The sequence below is a fragment of the Plectropomus leopardus genome, chromosome 8 (genome assembly GCF_008729295.1).
Source record: "Plectropomus leopardus isolate mb chromosome 8, YSFRI_Pleo_2.0, whole genome shotgun sequence".
Taxonomy (NCBI): domain Eukaryota; kingdom Metazoa; phylum Chordata; class Actinopteri; order Perciformes; family Serranidae; genus Plectropomus; species Plectropomus leopardus.
The window spans coordinates 23,082,065-23,104,712 of record NC_056470.1 but is presented as its reverse complement, the minus strand read 5'-3'; the positions used below and the strand labels follow the sequence as shown (position 1 = coordinate 23,104,712).

The window sequence follows — 22,648 nt, the reverse complement described above, 5'->3', positions numbered from 1 at the left end:
TTTTTTTTCTCTAAAAAATGTTGGCAATTTTTTTTTCTTTGAAAGTGTTTGATGATCTTTATATAAAACATGCCTTCCAAACCCATGGGCCCACCAAAATAAAAATCACAAAAATCCCACAATATATTACAGTCAGAAACTGTAAAAACAGAAATTATAGTTGGATTTTCAATCTTTTCTGATGTTCTGAGGACACAGCATGTCAGATGAACACATCATACATTTTCCCCCAAGTCACAGAGGGCGGATCTAGGAAAAATATTTCTATAATATGTTACCACCCACCCTTTGATAAATAAAGAATTTAGGCCTATTCTTTTTTTAATCTTTAAAAGAAAGTGATTTTATTGTTGTTGTTGTTTTTTTCTCTCAATGGCCAGGAGTCACATGTGGTCCAGTCAAAATGGACCCACAATCCACTTTTGGACTACAACCCATCAGTTGGGAACCACTGATCTAAGATGCTGCAGCACTATAAAGCGTGCTTTCTCTTATTAATGACATTTTTTGCAGCTCAGACATCTGTTTACATGTGCATGTCATATTACAGGGAACATGTGAAGAATTGCAGTGGAAAGAAATAATTAAAAGTCTTAAGTTCAGGAAGACTTCTTTGTGCCACCCCTGGCATCTTGCTGCAAAATGATGAATTCCAGGATGAGTTTGGCTGTCCGACAAGGCCTCTCCATCACCACAGAGTGTCCACAGTTGTCCAGCAGGTCCACTCTGCATCCAGGCAACACCTCTGCAATGACTGCAGCTCCAGAGACATCCACCACCTGGACAAATACAAGACAGTCATTATAACAGTCGTTATGTCTGTGTAGGTATGTGACAGGAGTGGGGATGTCATGATTACGTTTTTTTGGCCCCAATCCTTGGCTGAGTCATTGAGTATGTGCTGATACCAAGTCTTGATTCAATGCTTTATTTAACTTGATAATACAGCTGCAAAATGCAACAAGTATTTCAAAGTTATCAAAATCAATCCAGTGTATATGCTCGACAGTTTAATAGCACTGCAATGAAAAACAAGAAAATATGCCTGCATCCAAACAATTCCTGAAGAGTTTTTATTTTATTTCTTATAAAATAACAAAGTAAACAGACTAAAAATATTTTTATATTTTTATATCACAATTCAACAAGGTGCAGCATTGGTTTTTCAACAAATCAACGAAGTAGAGAAGGTAAAATGTGTCTTTAAAAGCTGCTCTCAGATCCATTTAGTGCAGCATTGTAATAAAAGTATTGAACACTATAAATAAGTAATTTTATCACAATTTCACTTCAAATTAGTGTTTTAGCTTAACTTTAACATTCTAGTATTGGTCACTATTCTGCTTACTACAGCATTATGATAAAAATAGTTAACTAAAATTGGAAAATTCAGTTCCTCTTAAAGTGGTGTAACAGCTTAAGTTGAACATGAGAAAAAAATCTGTGTCTACATATTAGAGCAGCAGCATTACAATAAAACTTAAATATCTGCTGCAAATCGTGCTCTCCATTTTAGACACCTGTGTGACAGCGGATGTAAACAAAAGGTGGGGGTGCATGCTCAAAATAAATGCATTGATTGGGCCGGATAATGATCTGATCGGGACATCCCGAGACATCACTATTCAGCACTGAGCAACTAACCTGAGCCAACACCTTTAGATTTTAAGTTTGTACACAACCACATGTATTTTAGAATTAGTTCAGAAGCAAAATATGCCAGGTATTCACTTCTGTGTTTGTAAAGGCTTTGCTGACTCACTGTATTTGTTGAACATCATCTGTTACCTGGTCTTGTTTGCCCCATATCACTTGTAAAGGTGCAGTGATCAGATGTAAGTGCTCCTGTAAGGCGTATCTTGATTTCTCACCAACAATCTCCATAAATACTAATAAAGAAAAAAAAATGTTACTGGTATGTACTATACTATTTGCTCACATTGGAAATACTGAAAAATTTCAGACGAAAGTGAGCTAACCTTCTTCATAAAATGTGTTGTGAGGCTGACGAACGTCTACCAACCCTTGAAGAATCTAACAATGACAGCACATAAATAAACAGCAGCAAACCAACAAACATTTAATACAATAGTATGATGATATTATCACCCACTGTAAGTTCACACAATCCATAAGGTTTTTATTTTCAAGTTTGGGCCTGACCTGCTGAGGGATTTTAAAGCGAACATGAGAGCAAAGTCTGAACATGTCCTCCATCTCCTCGGGTGTGGTGGGGATCAGCGGGATGTTTAAAGTGTAATTGCTGTGCTCCAGGTCCTGCAGGTGATTGTCAAATTTGGTCTCACATGGGTGTCTTATACCTGCGGGATACAATAAATGATTTCAGATGAGAGATGATAATGGAGATGATAATGGACGCTCATATTTTATTTCGAATGTCAACCAGAGCAAGCCACAAAGGAAAAGGTAAGGAATTAAGGGTGTGAGTTATCATAATCATGCCAGGTCACGTCTTTGTAAAAACGTTGCTGTAAGTGAATTAAAAAGCCACTAAAGTCACAAAGAGTGAAATGTTCCGTATAAGAGAGCAGATAATCTTCAGTCTTTTTAGTCTGTTGTTGTAAAAAATGATTTTACTTGTTTTGCTTTGTCTTGTGGTATTTAGTTTTATTCAGTATTATCTATTTTTGACTATTCAGTTTTAAATTGCTTTTTTCCCTGTGTAATGTGTAATGTTTTTTGTTGTTGTTATAATTTTCTGAAAACTCAAATAAAATATGAATCATAAAAAATAAAGAGATTTAAGTTTGCAGATGGTGTAAGTGGACTTTTTTTAAAGAATGCTGGGCAATGTGTTTTTTAATGTTGCAGTATGACGTTAGGGACGCATAATTTACTAAAATAAAAGCATACAGGTTTTATTCTTTAGGTAAGTTAGCATCGTAGTTCTTTCACACCTAACATACAGTCATAGAGAATAGGTTGCGCTGTTAATTTACTTCTTTATGTTTTTTACATGGCAAAAGTCTTAAGCACAGACAGCAAAAAGAAGTGATGGACCTTTCGTCTGGTTGAGTCTCTGGATGAACCCTCTTGACTAAATGCACCCATTTTTACTTGAGCTTTGATTCTCCGCTCGACCTCAAATGGGCTGGAACCCACCCGCCGGGTTCAGGGCTGTAATTTCTCAAAATTGCACCAGGCTTGATTTAGTTGGGGTTTGGACCAAGTTCCCTGCATTTCTATTTTTATGCAGACCTTATAGTCTGTGTAATATCATGAATAATGTATTGGCTTTGTTGCCATTAACTGATCCTGACTCCCGCCGCTCATTAATGGGGAGATATGTTATAAAATTTCTATTTATTATATGTGGCATGTGACAGTTTTTGGGCTGTGCTGAATATTCAGTCGGAGAAGGCAAATGTCTGTTACAGAACTGAAAATACTTAAATTAACTTAAGCTTATAATTATTTTATAATTTGTTTTTTGTCTTGTTGTTGTTGTTGTTTTTTAGTATTCTTCAGAGTGGAAATTTGGGTTTTTAATCCAGCACAGGCTGCTGCTGTGGGTCAGATTGGGAAAGAAATGTAGGATCAGACCTGATTTTTTTGGTTTGATCATAGCTCTACTCCACATCACCAGTTTGTAACACAGATCTAACCAAAGATAACCGAGATGACATCACTATGACATCATCAGGGTTATTTTCGCTCTAGAGCCACAGAGAACAAAAATGAAATAAAATAAAATAAAAAATATTCACTGGTCTCTGTGTCTGACCTTTCTTTTGGCAAAACACTGAAATTGTCAAACACACACACATACACACACACACACACACACACACACACACACATACACACACACACACATAAAACCTTGCAGGGTGTCATACAGACACAGTGACTGACCGTCTGGACAAATGAGCGTCATGCTACAGATCTCTGAGGGGTAGCAGGCTGCGTATACCCCGCCTACATTTCCCCCCATGGAGGTTCCGACCACATGGAAAGGTTTCCTGTTTAAGCGAATCGTTTCCACAAACTGAGACAAAAAAAAAAAAAGATTTTTTGTGGAATGATTTCTGGTACCAGACAAATATGTCCAGTTATATTTCATTTCTCTGACTTCAGTGTACCTGATGGATCCTTCTGACCTGCCCCTCAATGGAGTAATCCTCTGTGTTGGTGCGTGTCGTTCCCTCGTGACCAGGCATGTCCACACACACAATGTGCAGATGTTTTGGTAGATACTGGAGCAGCAAAGGAGAGTACATCTTAAAACCATTAATGTATGCATGAAAGCAGAGACAGGCAGGGTAATTGAAATCTCATAACAAGCAACTGAATTTATAGCAAAGAAATGTTTTAATATGAAGAGTCTATCTGAATTTATGTTGTTTGCATTAAACTGTGAAATTTCAAGGTCATTTTAAAGGGGTGAAGTTTAAAAACATATTTTTGAAGGAGGGATGCACAAATTCAGACCTCCACTGTTTCCATCTGAACCAAAGAGGTAACATTTAGGGAAAGGTCACCCATGCAGGTGAGTGATCGTTGCCTGCCGAGTTAATATTTGTACTGAGTGTTGGCAGTGCTCGGTGTGATGATCAGAAAATTACCACTTTAACGTGTGAAAATTTTGGACACGTCAATTTACTACCTCAATTTCCCAAACCTTAAACCAACAACACCCAAAAAATAACCAAAAAAACAAAACAAAAACAAAAACCACACACACAACTTTAACATCAGGAAATATAGGACCCGGAAATATCAAATAGTTCAAACCACATGAATTCAAATAGATACTCCCAGCAATAATATATAAAATGTATGAATCCACAGCATTAAGTATTCATTATTGATTCATTTTTAAGCATAAGGTTCATTCGATTAATAAAATACCCCCTTTTTTATATTATTATTTAAATATAACCTGTGTTGTCACTGCTTCTTTAAAAAATCAGGTTGAACATCTTTGTTTTGATGAAATCTGTCCTATAAGTTAAAACAGTTGTGTTTAGTGTTGCAGAGCTCCTGACCTTGACGACAGTGAGCCACGTGTCTTTGTGAGCAGAGAAGCCGTGCAGCATTAAAATGGAAGGTCTCATCCCGGGCTTTCCTCTGTAGGAGTAACAGAAGCGATAACCACCGCAGTCTGCGTAACGCACCTGCAGGCCCAGAGTCCTCCTCCAGTACCTGAAGAGAAGTAAGTACATCTGAGTTGATATGTCCACATAAACATGAGGCACTGGAATTCAAATTTGGGTGATAATGGGCTTGGATGCATGTGCTATGAGCTATGCTGCCAATTTTCTTTATGTTAAGACTTGGATACATTAAGGGTTTCATGCTGAGGCAAATCTGGAATTTGTGGCTTTATAATTTATTTGACATGCACTCTTACACAGTTTATGTTTATAAATTTCACATTAATCCCTTTTCAAGACTGATCTCTTTTTATTCCATACAGCTGTCACATGTCTCGGCAAAATTAAAGTGACCAACACCGCTTTCAAAAGCACATATGGATAAAGTAGTAACGGATAACGTGTATTTGGGATTACATAATCAAATTACAAAACATGGGTAATTGTAATCAACCTAAATTACATTCGAAAAAAGAAAAAAATGTGTGATTAGATTATAGCTGCAGTGTCATGGGATTTTTTAAACTTTAAACTAGGAAACTATGTTGTTTTTTTTTTCCAAGATAACAAGTGCTCTATTAACTCATCAAATGTACGTTTGACATGTACAGCTTTATGGATAATGTAATATTTCTTCCTTTTTATTAACACTGAAAATGGAGGATGAACATTTAGGCTAAGTGTTTCACTTATGTTACAAGAGCAAAGTCCTCCCTATGGCCAATTAACAGAGACAAAAATTAACAAAAGAAACAGCATCCCACCTGCAGTACACACTGTTCACCAGCTGTGAGCTCTACATGTGCAAAATAAAATGTATTTGCATTGAAAATGTTTTGATATGTTTAACGAGAAGAAAGCATATGAGAGGAACCCAAATTTTTGTGGCTACATCTGTTTTTTTTAGTAAAAGGTGCAATATTTTCAAGATTTGATTTTAAAGTAATCCAAAAAGTATTCAGATTCTATTATATATTTTTTGTAATCCAATTAATTATGTAAGTAATTACAAAAAATGCCATGTAATTTGTCTTCGGTTACTCACTAAAATTCAAAATAATATTTAAAACATGCAATATGGGCATGTGAGTGTTGTTTTAAAACTGTTTGTGCAGCCAAATAATTTGCTAATCCAAACCCAGGCAGATATTAGGGGGGGTAGGTGGATAAAATAATGCACAAATGCACAAGACATGATTTTTTTTTCTATTTGAAGAAATGGTAAAGACATAAAAAATATCTAATCTAGGGTTTGAATATTCAGTCTATGGGTTTGAATATTTTACTTAATTTAAACATCGTATAGTTTCCACAACTAGAAATAATTACTACAGAAAGTATAAATTTTTTTTAAAAAAAGGAAATTTGATAGTAAGTGGCTAAAACTGAAAAAAAAATATGTATGTTTTTTCATCAGTACTTTGTAATTTATTGTAAAATATTCGTGGTGGAATTATTATTTTGAGCTAATAAGAGGACATTTAAATCACATAAAGTGACAGGGAGGACAACAAAATTATCGACCTTACCAGTAATACACTTTAATGAGTGCTGACGGCCAGAGGAGGAAGGAAGCAACAAAGGCCAGAATGGGAATAGCCAGTGTTCCTCCCGCAATGATAAACAGATTCACCACGTCCAGATCAGCAGCCATGGCTCGACTACAAAAATACAGGAACACACACACATTACACACACATGCAGCATCACATGAACATAGCATGTCGGGGGAGGGGTCAGTATTCATACTGTTTTAAGATAAAAAAATAACAACTCCCCAACATAACACATGAAACATCTCTCCATGCCACAAAATGTCTTATCAAAACTGTAAAAACTTACTTTTCAGATTAGTTTGCTCCCTTCTTGTTTCCTGTATCACACGTGATCGCTGTGACTCTGTTGATTAGTTTTACCGCATGTAGATACTTTAGTTTATTTAAAAGAATAGTAAAAGAGTTGAGAGCATAAAAGGTCAGCTTTTCTTCCTGGTATTTAAAATGAATAAAACTATCCCTGTGGAGTGTCGTTAGTCCCGGTAGATTATGTTTGCTCTGGATAAACTCATTGATTATTACTCATCATTGGGGAAACCGGGCCACTACATTATTCGGTCAATCTTTTAAAGTGAACGTACAACAGGCCAGACTTTGCTTCTGACTGAGTCCAGGCTGTCATACTGTCAACACATAAACATTAATGGAATAACCACCGTGAACACAGTGAGAGCAGCTACAGCCAGTAAAATAAACACAATAAACCTACAGTAGATTTTACTGTTGAGCAACAAATGATAATTGAAGATCACTGGACAAATTTGCAGTGGAAACATAGTATATGATGGGGGTCGACAGAGTATCGGCCTGGCCGATTATCGGAGACAATATTTGACATTTTGACGATTATCTGTGTCAGCGTTTCATTTTATTGATCACGATTAAAATTAATTAAAAAGTGCAAAGAAAGTATCAATATGGGAGGAACTTTTACTTTGTTAAACCTCAGGGAGCTATTTTTTTTATATTTATATCTATACCATATTTTATTTATTCATTCTTTATTTAAATTTTCACTTCATTTAAAAAAAAAAAAGTTGCTGGGAACTTGCTGTATATGATGTTGAAAGTCCAAGTTTTGATTAATCATTTGCTAAAGGCATTTAAACAAAGTTTTGTGCTGGAGTTTGTTATGATCCAAAACTTAAAATATTGACAGAAAGATTTTCATTTTTATTGTTAATGTATATTGGTTACAAATATAGGTTATTGGTCTCTTAACTAGTATCAATCGGTATCGGCCCTGAAAAACCAGTATCAGTCGACCCCTAGGCACATTTGCATTAGCACAAAGAGACATTTATATTATAATACGGCTGATCACGCCTTCCAAGGAGGAGCCAATCAAACACGGGGCACAAGTTTCTATTGTGTAAAATATCTCACTCCAGGGTCCAAACTCTCTGCATGCATTATCCAACTTTCACAGAAATGAACGAACACTTTAGCTGGTGTCCCACCAGTACTCCTGACATACGTGGGGGTGTGAGGGCCCTTTCATCACTGCCTGTAGCTTTAATTATTATTATTATTATTAGTAGTGGTATTGTTGTTGTTGTTATCATATAGTTCCATGTTAAAGGACATTATTTGACGGTGGAAATCACACTTTTTTCACACCATGTTTGACAGATTGTCTTTGAGCACACTCCAAACAAAGCTGTTATATTAAGTCACTGGATGCTGTTTTCTGTCTCCACTGTTAGTTTGACTTAAGAAGTCCAAATTAGACAACATCCAAGCTCCATGTCCAACACTTACCACTGGGTGTCATGATGGAGACAGATCGGCATTGTCCCCTGTTTTGAGTCAGTAGTGAAGATCTGAGGGCTTTCTTTGCACAGACCACAGGGTGTCATGATATCCACAGTGTGTGAGGCGTCATAGACTCTGCTTCAGCTGACAGTGAAGCTTTGAGGGAGTCCAGCTCAGACTTTACTCTCGGCACTTTGAGGTTTCCTTGACTGAAGCAAATAAAGAGAACTGATATATTTGAGAACATACTGCCCTCCAGAGGTGATTTTAATTTGGATATCAGATCACTGGGATGCTCTGTATATTAACCCTTTTAAACTGGAGCAAACTGGCTTGATTTCTGAAAAAAATGGGAGGAAGGCAATGAGCAATGAAAGAAGAAATGATCACAAAAATAACAGGAAATTAGTAAAAACTACATCAAAAGTACCTGAAAATTAGAAGAAAAAAAAGAAATAACAGAAAAAGAAATAGAAACAAAGAAGTCAAACAAGACTTTGAAAAGTGCTTAGAAATGATAATAATTCCTTAATATAATTTTAAATATCTAATAAGAATAATTCTAAATATAGTTTTTTGCTAGAAATCGTACCACTTTGCTGAGGTTTCAAAGGACTACATACAGTACTTGTGAAAAGTATCTGAAGTGACATCACTTCAGGTTTTAAAGGGTTAACATGATTTTTTTTCAAAAGGCCCTTACCACTGTTTTGCATGTGCTGGCCTGTTTGATACATACAGATATTTATATATAAAAAAAAAAACATGTTGTGTATCACTGTGAGTAGATAATAAGTTATATTTCCTAAATATGGGGGCTGTGGATGTTTGTATAGAAGGATTTAGATACACGTACAATTACAATCCTCAGGATTTTCGTCTAAAGGACTTCATCCTAAATCAGCAGCAGTAAATTTAAGCTGAGGCCCAGAATTACACAGTGAAAATACGATCTGATGCATCTAATGTGGAGCTGCCATTCTGCTGCATCTCTGGTCCACTACAGATGACCTACATACAAACTGGAGCAGAACAAAATGGACACGGCAACTCTGCAGAGAGGCTCGCCTTGCGTGGGAATGATTCTCATATTTGGGTTTATATAGGGCGAAGAGGCTGTCCTCAATCTGCTCACATGTCACATACACAGTGTATTTCCCCAAGTCACCTCAGGCTCACGTCACGATGGCCGCGTCATCCTGGTCGTCATATTGTATCCTGAGAGCGTTCCTTGACACAGCAAAGCCTTCTGAAAACGCACATGATGGAGCCAATGTATCAAAACCAAAAATGAGGACCAGATGTGTCATGATGAGCATCCACATGTGGTCAGTGATTTTCTCCAAAGCTATGACCTTATAGACATTGTGAAATTTGAAATTTAGCAACAAGTTTCTCATCCTGTTGAGAAATATACTACATCCTCTTCCACAGAGATGCCATCTGTGTGGTCTGCCTGCACAGAGGGCGTAGCTGCACAGTCTGCCTCACCCTGTAATCTTCCAGCAGAAGTTAAGGCCAACACAGTCAGCAGTCACATTAACTCAGATCATCAAACGCTACAAATCCATAAAAGTTGGTCTCACAAGATATTAAAACAAGCGTGAATATGCAACAGCTGCGACCTCCAAATTTCAGCCTCATGGGATAAATATTGTGGCCAACAAAGGGTGGGGACATTTTGTGGACCAACTGGCCAGACAACAGTCAGAGCGAGCTATAGATACTCTGGTCACAGCTAAAAAGAAATGTCCAAAAAACAAAACAGAGCCTGAGATATCCTAACTTTTAGTCCCCTACATGGGTCACAAATATATTTTTTTCATTCAATTCAAAGTGCTTTGTTATTTATTGAGTATTTGTTTCTGTTTAAAACTGTATGTTGTCTTGCTATTTCATGTTGTGCACCACCACACAATTTCATAAACTATAAAGTACTTTAGAAATGCTGCTTTGACAAGTGCAATATAAATAAAGTTTATCATTATCATTATTATAAATATTAATATTATCTTCCAAGTATGTGTTTAATTGGCCAAAGTGCCTTTCCTGACGACATTATATAAAAGTTGACCCTGCCCCGTGCGATGCCACCCTGAGTGCCGACAGGCTCCATTCAGATAAATGAGAGTGTTATTTTTTTTTAAGCACATGGCTCCAGCCGGTCTGATTGAGTTAACCCTGATGACATCATCATGCCATCATCAGGGTTATTTTTTCAAACTGAGAAAAGGTCCTTTTAGAGAGACAGAGGACATAATAAAACTGTATTTAAAGCATGAATGCTAAACTGACCTTTATGTTAACTGTCTCCTGTAGAGAAACGTTTGCCGGATGTTTTTCACCTTTGAAAAATATAAACCTGGTACATTCTTGATTTATAGAATAAAAACTGGGAATGAACAATGACTCAAAAGTCTTAAACATTGTGGTGTGATTCCTGCTTTATACCAAGACTGGCTCAATCCTATGACCCTAACAAAAAAGCATATAATGTAGACTTTAGGGGACTTTTCTAGAGCAGATGACTGAGTGTGTTAACATGACTTCTTTGACTCACATGTTGACACTATCCCGAGTTCAGATCCATGTGTCCAGCCTCATCTGTCTGATGTGTTGTCTCCTGGTCATCTTACTGTGGTTCAGCACCTCCAGACAGGAAAATAAAGAGTTATTCTGTCACTACTGAGTGTTAGCACGCATTGCATTGAACCACTTTGTATACTGTTTGTGTGCCAAGTCTCTTTCCACTTTGCATTTTTGGCTGACTTGCACACAAGCTGTGCTCACCTGAGAAAAACTCACTCTGCCGGACACATCAGCATCAGCCAGACTTTTTAAATGCCATCTTCAGAACAGGGAGCTATTGGGAGGAGAGCAAAACAGGAAGTATGAGATCTGACCCAACAAATTATCTTGCTAGAGGCAAAAATATATTTCCCCTTCCCCTAATATGAATGGACAACATGAACAGCTTACCTCAGACGTACTGTATGCACCCTGTGCTCCTCTGCAGCGAGCTCAGCGGGACGGAGAACAGAAGAAACAAAACAGACAGCAGCAGGAGTTCTGACCTCATCTCCATAAAACTTGGTGGCTTTAGTGACTGACTGCTTAGGTAATTACTATATAGGTGCAATTATGATGTTAAGATATTTAACTGAGGTCCATCTTACATTTTAGAGCAGTTACTCATAAACTGTAAACGCAAGAAACTATATATTTCCATCTCTTTACAAAATATATAGAGTTTGTACTTATTTACAACTGAACTATCAGAAACACAGCATATTAATAAATATATCAAACAAGTTTTTTATTAAATATAATTTGCCCCTGAAAATTTAAAGAAGAATAAAAATAGATTTTTTTTAAAAAAGCAGACATTAATTTAAAAAAAAAAAATTTTTAAAGAAAACATGCCCTCCAAATCCATGGAATCTGTGATAAAATAAATAAAAAATACAGTCTTTTAGAGTTGTATGTCCCTCCCTAATGCCAAAAGTGCATTAAAAATGATTTAAAATGCCACGTGAGCAGACATAAAGGGAGGGACGGAACATCGGGAGAAAATGAAAAAACTTTGTGGTGAACAAATAAATACATACATATATACACCATAACCAAAACATTGCCACACTTTGATGAATATTAAAACTACGTTATTCTGTCAGCTACAGAAAATAAGCTCAGTTATGTTCATTTACTTCACAAGACACGTTCCCATGATTTTTCCAAAGCTTTCAATGTTTTTACTAGTTCCATGACTTTTTCAGGCCTGGAAAATGTGATTGTGAAATTTCATGACCTTTCATGGTTTTCCATTACCGTGGTAATCCTGATCATATTTGTAAAACACTTTTTGGAACTATTAATGATGCTACACAGAAAAACTCTGCTCCCTCTGCTCAAATACCTTCTCTGGGTTGTTCAAAATTGTCCAAAATGTCCTGAAATGTTCCACTGATATTTACAATGGCAAGAGATTATATTTCCCACCACAACCATTAACTGATGTTATGTATCTAGGGCAGACATCACTCAGTTAGGGGCTGCATTATTGTGACAATATTTATTATTCTGACAGTTACAGAGAAGTATTACATTTAGGGAGGTCCAAACTCCAGGTGATCCATCTAAAATATCATCATTTATTTAGAGCTAATTTAACATTTCCTTACATTCATTAATGGGTATTCTATAAGTCATTATAGTAAACAAAAAATGACCCAACTAGAGTTCCTTCAAAAAATAATAAGCATACAAACAAACTTTTTCATTTGCACACAAAACTGACACATTCTTTTATTAACGTTTCTTCTCATCTAAAATAGAGCATCTTAATATTAAACAGTGTTAAGTACGAGCCCTCCTAATTAATAGTGCAGATATGATAAGGGGGCAAATTTTTCAGTGCAGAGATGACAAATATGGATTTGTGTGTGTGTGTGTGTGTGTGTGTGTGTGTGTGTGTGTGTGTGTGTGTGTGAGCACACTGCCCTCAGGTCCTCAAGAGCACGGCAGCCGTCACAGCTGTTAGAGCCACAGCAGCCACAGGCCCCCAGATCATCCACAGTTTCTGAAACAAGCGGTGACACAGAAATGGAAACATTACCATCACCACATGAAACCGCCCATCTTCGTCATCATCATCATCATCATCATCATGGGATCGCCAAAGCTTTGACAGAGGGAGCTTGCCATTGAAATCAATGCAGTGCACAGAGAATGAAAGTTAAAAACAGCCCTTTCAGATAAAGATAAGCTCATTCAAGCCAACTGAGAGACACAGCTGTTAAGCGTTAGCGATCCAGACAAGACAAACAGATGTCAGATGTTGGAACTGTATGATTAGAGAGGTTAGAGTCTCTGAGACGTCAATTTTTGGAGTTTACCCCCTAAGGAAGGCATTCTGGGGGGATGAGGAAAACCTGATTAAGTCATGCAATGCTCTAAAAGACGCTGATGGGGATGAAAGATGTAGGCCGATTTGACAGGAGTAATGTGTACCTTACTACCACAATGCGCCGAAGCACCAATACAGCAAAGCCAGGATAAGGCCGATGACTATGGCTTGAACAGGCAGCAATAGGGATGTCTACAGAAGGGAAGGGATATTACAGTAATCAACTGCAATGGGACATACTTTAGTTGGGCGTGGCTTTATTAATGAACCCCTCAGTCAGTAGTCTGTGTTTGTAATTGGTGTTTACACAAATCTCAAAGTCACACACGGCTGTCAATGTCTAAAAGCAACAGTAAAAGACAGTGGATGAGTAGAGAGGAGCTGATGTGTTGCTGCTGAGAAAATAAAAAATAAATTGTGAATCTCACAAAAGATTCACGGTTATGCCCGGAGATATTTCACAATATGAAACAGATGCTCAGTGCACTGTTGTTGCAAAATCTGAAGCAAAGCTCATGCTTCTGAAACTAAAACAACTGAGGATGTTTGCTTCTTATGCAAAGCTATTATATGTTTGTTTTTTTAGGCTTAATTGCAGAACATTATTTCTACACTTTACACAACTTTCATGTCATTTTTCAAACAATTATATATGATTTAGTTAGTGTGTGAGCACTTACCTTTGTCCCTTTGTCCTGTAATTCCTTCAGCTGGGCTTTGCACTCCTCAAAATCCCCTGTAAGCATCTGTTTTTCCTGCTCAGTCTTCTCATATTTTTCCTTCAGGTCTGATAGTTCTGTCTGGACCTCCTCATACTGTGCAAAACAAATTATTATATTTACCTCTTTTATTTTATTCAATTTTTTTTCAAGCAGCAATCACACAAAGCAAAACTTATAAGAACGACAACATGCCATTTGTATATCAATGACTTACTGCATGCTATGTTTAAATTGTGAAGAAAACATTGTTTTTCTCAAATACCTCCACGGTAAACAAAGAATTTTAAAAAAGCCAAACATTCTTCATAAATTGAAGTAAACGGGGGCCAAATATCACAACAGCAAAACTATGTCAAAACATGTGTTTACAAACTCTCAGACAATTCATTCAGTATAATTAAAGGCTCATTTATCCAGTTATATGCTCAGTACTTCCCAAACACATGCAGTTTTGCTAAAATGTTGCAATATAAAACACTTCCGCCAACTAACAGTGTGCATAACATACCTGAGCACATGCCTGTGTATGACTCTGCTTGAGCTCAGCTAAAATGCATGAGTGTGCTCAGCACAGAAATCAACGGTGCACAAAACTGTACTAACGTGTTTTAAATCAGAAGGTTTTAGCGAAAATGCATGAGTTTAAGGAAGTATTGAGCATAAGACTGGAAAAATGAGACTTGAATTACACACACGATTTGTGTGAGAGTTTGCTAACTGATGTTTTGATATAATTTTGCTGCTTTTAAACGTGGTCCCCAATGACTTTCAATGCATGAAGAATGTTTGCCTCTCTCTCGGATTTTCTGTTTGCCATAGAGGCAAGCCGGAAAAACAAACACCAATTCAAGGTAAAGTGCACTGAGTGATAGATATTAAGTGGTCATTTGGGAGGTAAAGTATTCCTTTAATGTAATCACAAGGCAAATTCATTTAAATGTCGGTTCAGGGTACTTAAGGCTGACAAAGGAGCATGCTGAGACCAAAGGTTACTGATGTGAATATCAGTGATTGATTCAGGGTGGTGGCGGTTTGTCTCATGCTTTGTCCTCCAACAGGGATTAACTGGACAAGCAAGGGGCACCGTGAGAGCTCTCAGTTTCCACTTTTATTCAGTGCCTGAAAGAGCCACACCACATTGGGATGAATGACTTGTGGTTAAGAATGACTTCATCTTTGCTTTTGGCTATTCAACAGTGCCCCTCCTGTCTGAGAGCCACAGCAGTGGCTGATCCATCCCCATCCAGCCTTCTGAACCTGACTGGGAGCATACAGCAGTGTGCCACTGACAACAACAGGCTCACTGTGGGCTGTTTGGACTGGGGGATGCTTTGAGTTTCACAACATCTTGTTATAATAAGAAAGCTGGAATTTCACTGTCACTTCAACGTAGTTTCAGTTAGGTAGACTAAGTATCTATGAGCCATTAGAGGAAGTCATTCATGCAGTCTCTGTCCTGGGCTGGATGACACCAGAAAAATCCCAGAAGGTGATGAGTTCAGTGCCGTTATTTATCAGCTGTCTCAGAGTAATAGATCAGCCCTCACTGAGTCAAAATTCTCAAGGAGTAATCTCTTTTTAACCCAAGAATATCCTCCTCATACTGCAGATGTTAAGGAACAGTGCAAATCAAAAACCCTAACCCTAAAAAAGTACATTTTTTACCTTTTACCTGCAGTGCTATTTAGCAATCTATCTATTTTGGTGTGAGCTGCTGAGTGATGGAGATGTCAGCTGTGGATGTCTGCCTTTTCTATAATATAATGGAGCTGGTTTTCACGCGGCTTGTGGTGCTCAAAGCATCAAAATTTGAAGTTGGAAAAATTCAACAGCAATGTCTCTTTCCAAAGATCATGATCCAGTTACAAAAGATAATCCACAGACCTTGATGTGAAAAGTTCCATGTAGGAACTATTTTCTTTCAACATCAGCTGTATCACCATGCAAAAGGCAGCATACAATATAATACATGTCTACGGCTGACATCTCTATCACTCGACAATTCACACCAAACCAACTAGACTGAAAAACAGCACTATAGATATGAGAAAAATATGTATTATTTTATTTTTGAGGTGAAATGTCTCTTTGAACCACCTCTATGATGACCCAAACAGATAAAAAAACTTTTGGATTAGATAACTACAGAAAGCTGTTGCCTGCCTGATAATCATCTTTCGATATCTTAACTGATTGTGAGCTATGGCACAATATCAAATTATGTATACAGGAAAAGAAATTACTGCACACTTCATGCCCAGTTAAACAGCAGTCAATGGCTCAGATAGACAGATGAGAGTCTGTAATTATATAGTGCAGAAAAATCTGTCCTAAATGGAGTTGCACTTACATCTCTTAAATCCTACATTTAGGCAATGGGGTTAACCCCTTTCTCACTGAGAAAAGTCATCTATATACTTTAGCTGCTATAATATTCACAATCACTTTAGATCTGGTTATGCTCACAGAAAGTCATTATTACAAACATAAAGGGCGATTTATAGAGGTCACATAGTATCAGAACACATTGTTTATGCATTCTTGATCCTTGATATTGTGTTAAATCTAATTTTATGGCTCTGTGTGTCATGAAAGTGTGATTTTATTTGCTCTCTAAAGGAGAACTTCGACTCCTTGCTGAGTGTGCATGTAGGAAGTTTCATAAATACTGTAACACCTCGTAAACACTGGCTGTGCACAGCAGCGTGTCAGCAGCACACCGCCGGCAGCTGCAGGCAGTTTCTGCACTGGATCCATCCTGCCCACTGCTGCTGTAAACGCAGGACTGTTTTGACATATCTCAAAAATCGAAACACATAATTTACTTGTGTGTACAAGTGGAAAAATAGACTTGAAGCTGTTGGGTTATTTGGACAGTAAACAATGTCACCATTGTAGACAGCTGCTCAGCTTATAATGAAGCTATAATTGTTAAATCAGTCACAGGATTAAAAACTGACTGAAGGCACAAGTGTGGACGAGGTGTAAGTGTCAGGTTTATTCTTAGCCCTAAAGTTAATTCCTATGAGTGATTCTGAGATGCTCAATCCTTCAGTGGATTTTCTGGTCTTTTGGGAACATACCTCTCTCTGCAGAGCCTTGCTGCGGCTGTCTGCTTCATCCAGCTGGGTTTGCAGCTTGGTGCTATCCTGCTGGTGCTGGAGCTGCAGAGCCGCCAGCCTCTTCTCCAACTCCTGCTGGGATCTCTCCAGGGCTTTGAGGCTGCTGCTCAGCTCGGCATTCTGGGCACGCGAACTACCAGAAACAAAACAACACTAAGTTCAAAAGGTGAAGGATCACACGAAGAGGAGTGTAAACTGTGAAGCAAAACATGCTGGAAGACAGTCCAGCAGATGAGACACAAAGGTGGGGGTGAAGCTGAGCTCTCAGTGATGTAGCTTAGTGCACTGACCTGGCAAGGTCCTTTTCCAGCTGCTGCTGTCTCTGCAGCACAACCTCTTTCTCAGAGCGCAGAGCTGCACATTCACTCTGCAGGTTGCTCTTCTCTTTCTGGTGAGTCTTGAGGAGTTCCTCCTTCTCGGCCCTGAGGGAGGCACACTCACTTTGCAGGCTGCTCTTTTCCTTCTGGTGCTTATTCAAAGTGTCTTGTTTTTCAGATCGCAGGACAGAGCACTCCTTCTGAAGCCCGTTACACTCCACCTGCATGGACTGCAGCTCACTGGCTGTGGAAATAAAAGGTTTTATGTAACAGTCATTGAGCAGATGCTCTTTTTTTAATTAGCTCACAAATTAGCTGAGTGTTCATTTGAGTCTCGTAATGCTTGAAACTAGGGCCATCAGCGTTAACACGTTACCACATTAACACGATGCCATTGAGGGTTTTTTTTAAAATCGTGTTAATCGCTGGCCGACATTCCCATCTTTAAGAGTCTGTACTGGGCTGAGCTTTAAAGCTAGAGCGATGATACCAGTCTGAAAATAGAAGATCAGAGGAGTCCAGTTCTAACCATGTCATGCTAGCTTGACAGGGAGATGACTAAATAATGCTTCAAAGTTAGGATACATTTTGGCAAAAAACAGCACGGTCATTTTACAGGGGTTCTTTGACCTCTGACCTCAAGATATCTGAATGAAAATGGGTTCTGTAGGTACCCATGAGTCTCCTCTTTACAGATATGTCCACTTTATGCTGCTCCCATGCAGTTATTTACTGTCATTTAAATCATAATCAAGACAATCATGTCAATACGGACTTTAAAAACTGTTTTGTAATGCTACATAATGGAATTGAAAACATGCAATAAAATAATACATTTAATTTTGATTAACTATTGAAATTCTGCGATCAAATGCAATTTAAAAAATTAATTGTTGACAGCCCTACTTGAAACAATAGAGCTCTACTTAAAATCACATCACTGTGTCAGATACATATAGAACTTTTTACCATATATTATCACCATACTGTGTGTCAGTATGTGTATATAAACCTTGTATCTCTGCAGTCTTCTGCCACTGCTTGCTCTGTTGTTGAAGGTCACGCTGCAGGTTCTCGATCTCACGCTCATATTTGTTGGCAGTCTGACGCCATTTGTCCAGATCCTTTGAGACGGTTGCCAGGTTGTTCTGGATAACAGCGACGTCACGGTCCCGCTCGGTAGTGGCTGCCTCTAAGGCACGTTTCAGCGCCTTCACCTCGTCACGTGCACTCTGTAACTCGTCGTGTGAACCAGAGGAGACATCTATCTGCTCCCTGAGAATGTGTGTTTCGTCTTGGAGCTGCCTCAGCTGGCCTGTCCAAACCACAGTCGGTGTTTAGATTTGTGATGTTGACATTTTAAGTACACTCAAATCCATAAACACAAAGACATACCTTGAAGATGTTTTATCTGTTTTGCAGATTCATCAGCTTGTTTTTTATTGTCTTTTCGCTCTTCCTGCAGGATGCCTGCAAAACATGAGTGCATTTATTTCCAGCATTAGTGGTTTTCTGTGCACAGTGGAAATCTAACATCAGAGGTCAGTGCATGTTTTTTTTAAAATACTTTTTATTTATGAAGCATAAACACAAAAAGCACACAGAAAAAAACAAAAACAAATATGAGGTCATGGGATGTTTCAAATATTCCTAATTTAAGGTAGGTTATAACACATGATACATACAATAATTTTGAGAGATCTGTCACACTGGCTAAATAAACACTTTTTTCCCCACTGTTTTTCTCTGTTTTTCTTAAGTCAGTATTTTGTAATGGCCTTAGAGATTTTTACCTTGTAGCTCCATGCATTTGTGTTTCTCAGTATTGGCTAGCTCCTGGGCTTCTCGAAGCTCATCTTTCAAGTGCTGGATGACTTTCTCTGAGTCACCAGAAGACCCCATGTTTGACCTGGTCAGATCATCTGATAAAGAAATACAGAATATAAATTATTATCCAGATTAGAAGAGTCTTTCTACCCACATGAGACCATCTAGCTGTAAGAGGAGAGCTTCTCATCTTCCTGCAGAGTCACTGGAGTGCATACAAAGACTTTAGAAAGTAAAATTTAAGCTATGGTGACACATCAGGCAGTAATGGTGGCAATTCACTACTATAAAAATAGAAGGATAACTCAGTTCCACCACATTAATTCTGCCTCAGTCCCAAATATTCAACCAGGGCTGACATAGTAGATGATTTCCCATGATATTAAAATGGGACTATTACATAAACTAATTGCTAACCCAGAAATAGACACAACTGCATTTTTTTATCCACGCCTTTATTCCAAATTGTCCATTAACCCGGCAACAAACAAGTCTCTGGCACATCTACACTGCTTGTTAACAGTACGTTACTGTACACAACACACAAAGGGAATGGACTGGCCAACGTTGTCAAGGGTCTGTTGTGTTTCCTAGAGGTGGAAACAAGCTCCACAAATACTTGGCCTTTGCAATTCCCAGTGAATATCTTGATCCCCTAATCTACCGTGGCCAGGAAAAGAGATGACCTCATCTCAGACCGAGCCTTTGGCAGAGGCGAAAACAAGAGTCACGACAGGTCAAGCATGTGCACCATATATGGACACATGAGCGCACTGCCATGAAATACTGCGTTTGTCGTGAAAACTGTGATTTCATTGTGTCCGGCATGCTCGGCCACATAAACTTACAGCACAAATACACACATGTATTGTTAGTGGTGCTACCAGATGGCACAGATAAATGCCCCTAAAATGAAAGGATATGAAGCAACTGCTGGAGGCTGGTGGCACCCTCCGACTCGAGCACATGACCACGCGGCTGTTTGCTAGACAAAGGATGGGCGGGCAGTGCACTGTCCTGCATGTGTGTGTGAAGTTGCGTGCCCCTCATCGCATGCATATTTATGAGTGAGAGTCAGAATGTGAGTGGGCTTCCTGTACGTGGGGATTGTTCAGTTTGTGTGAACGATGAATGACGTCTGGGGAGCACGAGATAAGGAGAGCATTCCAGATGAGGGCGTTCGACGTGTTATCTTTAGTAGCATTATAGTTGTCATGTCTTTGTGTCACAGACTGACACCTGACAAATAACGGGATTAGCCCGTGTGTAAAAATACCTCTGTGACTAGTTGGGGGATACTGAGCATCACACTGCCTCAAGTGACAACAGGGGGAAAAAAATGTAGGAGAAAGTCTTTTTTTAGCTCAAGTGCTGAAGGCTAAAGCCATCATGGTCTATCTTTCCCCTCTGTCGGTTTCCTTCCCAATGAATGTGACAGCGTACTTAAAGCAAATCGGAGGGTTAGCACGGCTGTCACAGAAACTAACGGTATTCAGCGGGTCTCTATAAAACTGCCGATAAAACTGCCTCAATTGATATCAATTTACAGCCACACAATGTGCTGTATGTGACTGAATCTGAGAAATATCCTCCTCGTCCTGAAAAGACTCAGATGCTGTTATCGTGAAGACAGTGATGGCTTTGTGCTGCCTATATACTGGGCAGCGTAGCATTACAAATTCATTCATCATGCAAAATTGATTCCCTCGATTACATGCCCGCACATTTTCTCATGTTGATTTTTATGTTCTTAGTATTGCACTGAAATTAGCAATCTCTTTTAATAAGTCACCCTGAATGGCACGAACAGACAGTCAGCTGATGTGCCCTCTGTGCAAAGAGACTCCATCTTCTAATAAGCTGTTGACACTAGAGAAATCAGCCTCTTAAACAAGGCCATCCACAGCACTCTCTAAAGCTACCCAACTGCCCTTACAGGCTCAGGTGCGCTCCTGAACTGTGACTCACGCTTTTCTTTTCTCTCCCCTCACATCGTCAGTTAGTAAGATGTGCTGAGTCATTTAAGACGCATTTGAAAAGCAAAACAAGTCATTCAGAAAAGAATCCAGCTGGGTTACCTTTAATGTGAGACACGTTATTCAGAGAATCACTCAGCTCTTTCTCATCCATTTGCTTATCTGTAAAAAAAAAACCAAATGACTCATATCGTGTCAACAAAGAGATCAAGAGTTAATGCTGACAGATAAAATATATTTTAAAGAAATATCTTGACTACATCATAAAGATTATGGTTACTGTTGTTAAAAAGGTAAACATAGAAATGCATGCTCATCCATCAACACATAAGCGGTACTTTTAAAAAAGCTGTGAAATTCACAGACACAAAAGTCACAGAAAATGTACCAATAAAAAGATTAAGGATACAACTTAGCAGGATACATTACCTTCGTGTGATCCAGGAGCTACAGTACTCTGTGTGCTGAGGCTACAGCGGTCCCTGGCATGAAGAACTCTTCTCCAACTATCAGATTTTTTCAGATGCGAAACGGACCAGTCCAAGCCGTGAGGAGGGGGGATACCGAGGGAGATGACAGACACTGTGCACCAGACCTCCCTGCTTCTGTTAGACTGAAACAAGTGAAAACAAAAAAAAAGCCTCTATTAAGTCTACAAATACCTTAAATGTGATTAAAAAGCTACACCAGATATAAGTCGGATGAATGTCCTCAAAAATATGACCCCCCTATCTGTGGCTGAAGTCCCCCAGCCCCTCCACACTAGGTCATGCATCCGAGTAGGGCATGTCGGAAGCTGCAGCTGCATAGTGACACAGAGAGGTTTTGTTTAGGGAGCCGAGCTGCTCTCTGACCAGTTGGTACTGATGTAAAAATCCACAGGATGACACAGAATAGGGAAAGCCAGTGTGAGCGTGTGTCCTGTGTGCGCTGCATCCACCTCCCGTCTTGTTTTGCCCTGCAGGCCTCTCTTTTGTCAGGTTAGATAAAATCTACGTGTCATCCTGAGGGCTGATGTTGTGCTGTGACTATTATAGAGACAAACTGTGCGTGGTGTTGAGCTAATTAGCACTGGATTGAACGATAAAATTGATTTTTTTTCACATTATATGTAGGTTGTTCTACTGTACTGTACACTAGGTTTTTATTTTAAACTAATGCTAGTCATTTTCTAGTGATTTTCTAGTAAACTAATACATTTTCCTGTAAAATTATAGTAAACTACTGGCAGCTGAAGTTGCCTACTGTTATTTTACACTGCCACTAATATAAGTAACTTTAACAGTATATAGTACTGGTGAATTTATTACAGTATACTACAGTAGTATGTGAGGTTTGGCTCTAAAATGC

At 38.5% G+C, this 22,648-nt stretch overlaps 3 protein-coding genes across 6 annotated transcripts in view; all 3 read right to left on the bottom strand.

The window, feature by feature from the left end:
* Window positions 1–84: 84 nt before the first annotated feature.
* abhd6b (abhydrolase domain containing 6, acylglycerol lipase b) lies at window positions 85–11,244 on the bottom strand. Of its 3 annotated transcripts, XM_042492022.1 has the most exons (11): window positions 11,219–11,244; window positions 10,989–11,077; window positions 8,435–8,637; window positions 6,647–6,778; window positions 5,010–5,166; window positions 4,104–4,217; window positions 3,877–4,009; window positions 2,164–2,321; window positions 1,980–2,034; window positions 1,789–1,889; window positions 85–779 (listed from the first exon to the last, which is right to left on the bottom strand). In XM_042492022.1, the coding sequence occupies exons 3-11, from the start codon at window positions 8,530–8,532 to the stop codon at window positions 600–602; spliced, it is 1,128 nt and encodes a 375-aa protein (XP_042347956.1). In that variant the 5' UTR covers window positions 8,533–8,637; window positions 10,989–11,077; window positions 11,219–11,244; the 3' UTR covers window positions 85–599. The 3 variants fall into 3 exon arrangements, with proteins under 3 accessions (XP_042347956.1, XP_042347957.1, XP_042347955.1); XM_042492023.1 differs by lacking the exons at window positions 10,989–11,077; window positions 11,219–11,244 and adding an exon at window positions 9,597–9,741; XM_042492021.1 differs by lacking the exons at window positions 10,989–11,077; window positions 11,219–11,244 and having other exon boundaries at window positions 8,435–8,782.
* A 1,241-nt stretch (window positions 11,245–12,485) lies between these two features.
* Window positions 12,486–21,800, bottom strand: slmapb (sarcolemma associated protein b). 2 transcript variants are annotated; one of them, XM_042491005.1, is made up of 10 exons: window positions 21,728–21,800; window positions 21,401–21,460; window positions 19,289–19,417; window positions 18,891–18,965; window positions 18,508–18,810; window positions 17,469–17,739; window positions 17,140–17,311; window positions 14,015–14,149; window positions 13,439–13,526; window positions 12,921–13,007 (listed from the first exon to the last, which is right to left on the bottom strand). In XM_042491005.1, the coding sequence occupies exons 2-9, from the start codon at window positions 21,450–21,452 to the stop codon at window positions 13,443–13,445; spliced, it is 1,221 nt and encodes a 406-aa protein (XP_042346939.1). In that variant the 5' UTR covers window positions 21,453–21,460; window positions 21,728–21,800; the 3' UTR covers window positions 12,921–13,007; window positions 13,439–13,442. The 2 variants fall into 2 exon arrangements, with proteins under 2 accessions (XP_042346940.1, XP_042346939.1); XM_042491006.1 differs by lacking the exon at window positions 13,439–13,526 and having other exon boundaries at window positions 12,486–13,007.
* The window catches only part of si:ch73-233m11.2 (NACHT, LRR and PYD domains-containing protein 12), a 21,301-nt gene continuing 20,390 nt past the window's right edge, over window positions 21,738–22,648 (bottom strand). The window contains exon 10 of the mRNA XM_042491004.1: window positions 21,738–21,911. Coding sequence (XP_042346938.1) covers window positions 21,818–21,911 — 94 coding nt within the window. The 3' untranslated portion in view covers window positions 21,738–21,817. The remainder of the gene's footprint in view (window positions 21,912–22,648) is intronic.

What these genes read in the sequence shown, in the direction of transcription:
- abhd6b (XM_042492022.1), bottom strand. Translation starts at nt 8,532, where the DNA reads ATGACACCCTGTGGTCTGTGCAAAGAAAGCCCTCAGATCTTCACTACT. An exon ending in AGGTCAGAAGGATCCATCAG is followed by an intron (nt 4,010 to 4,103) that starts GTACACTGAAGT and finishes TTTTTGTCTCAG; the next exon opens with TTTGTGGAAACGATTCGCTT. An exon ending in TATGGGGCAAACAAGACCAG is followed by an intron (nt 780 to 1,788) that starts GTAACAGATGAT and finishes GTATTTGTCCAG; the next exon opens with GTGGTGGATGTCTCTGGAGC.
- slmapb (XM_042491005.1), bottom strand. Translation starts at nt 21,452, where the DNA reads ATGGATGAGAAAGAGCTGAGTGATTCTCTGAATAACGTGTCTCACATT. An exon ending in TAACGTGTCTCACATTAAAG is followed by an intron (nt 19,418 to 21,400) that starts GTAACCCAGCTG and finishes TTTCTTTATCAG; the next exon opens with ATGATCTGACCAGGTCAAAC. An exon ending in ACAGATAAAACATCTTCAAG is followed by an intron (nt 18,811 to 18,890) that starts GTATGTCTTTGT and finishes TGGTTTGGACAG; the next exon opens with GCCAGCTGAGGCAGCTCCAA.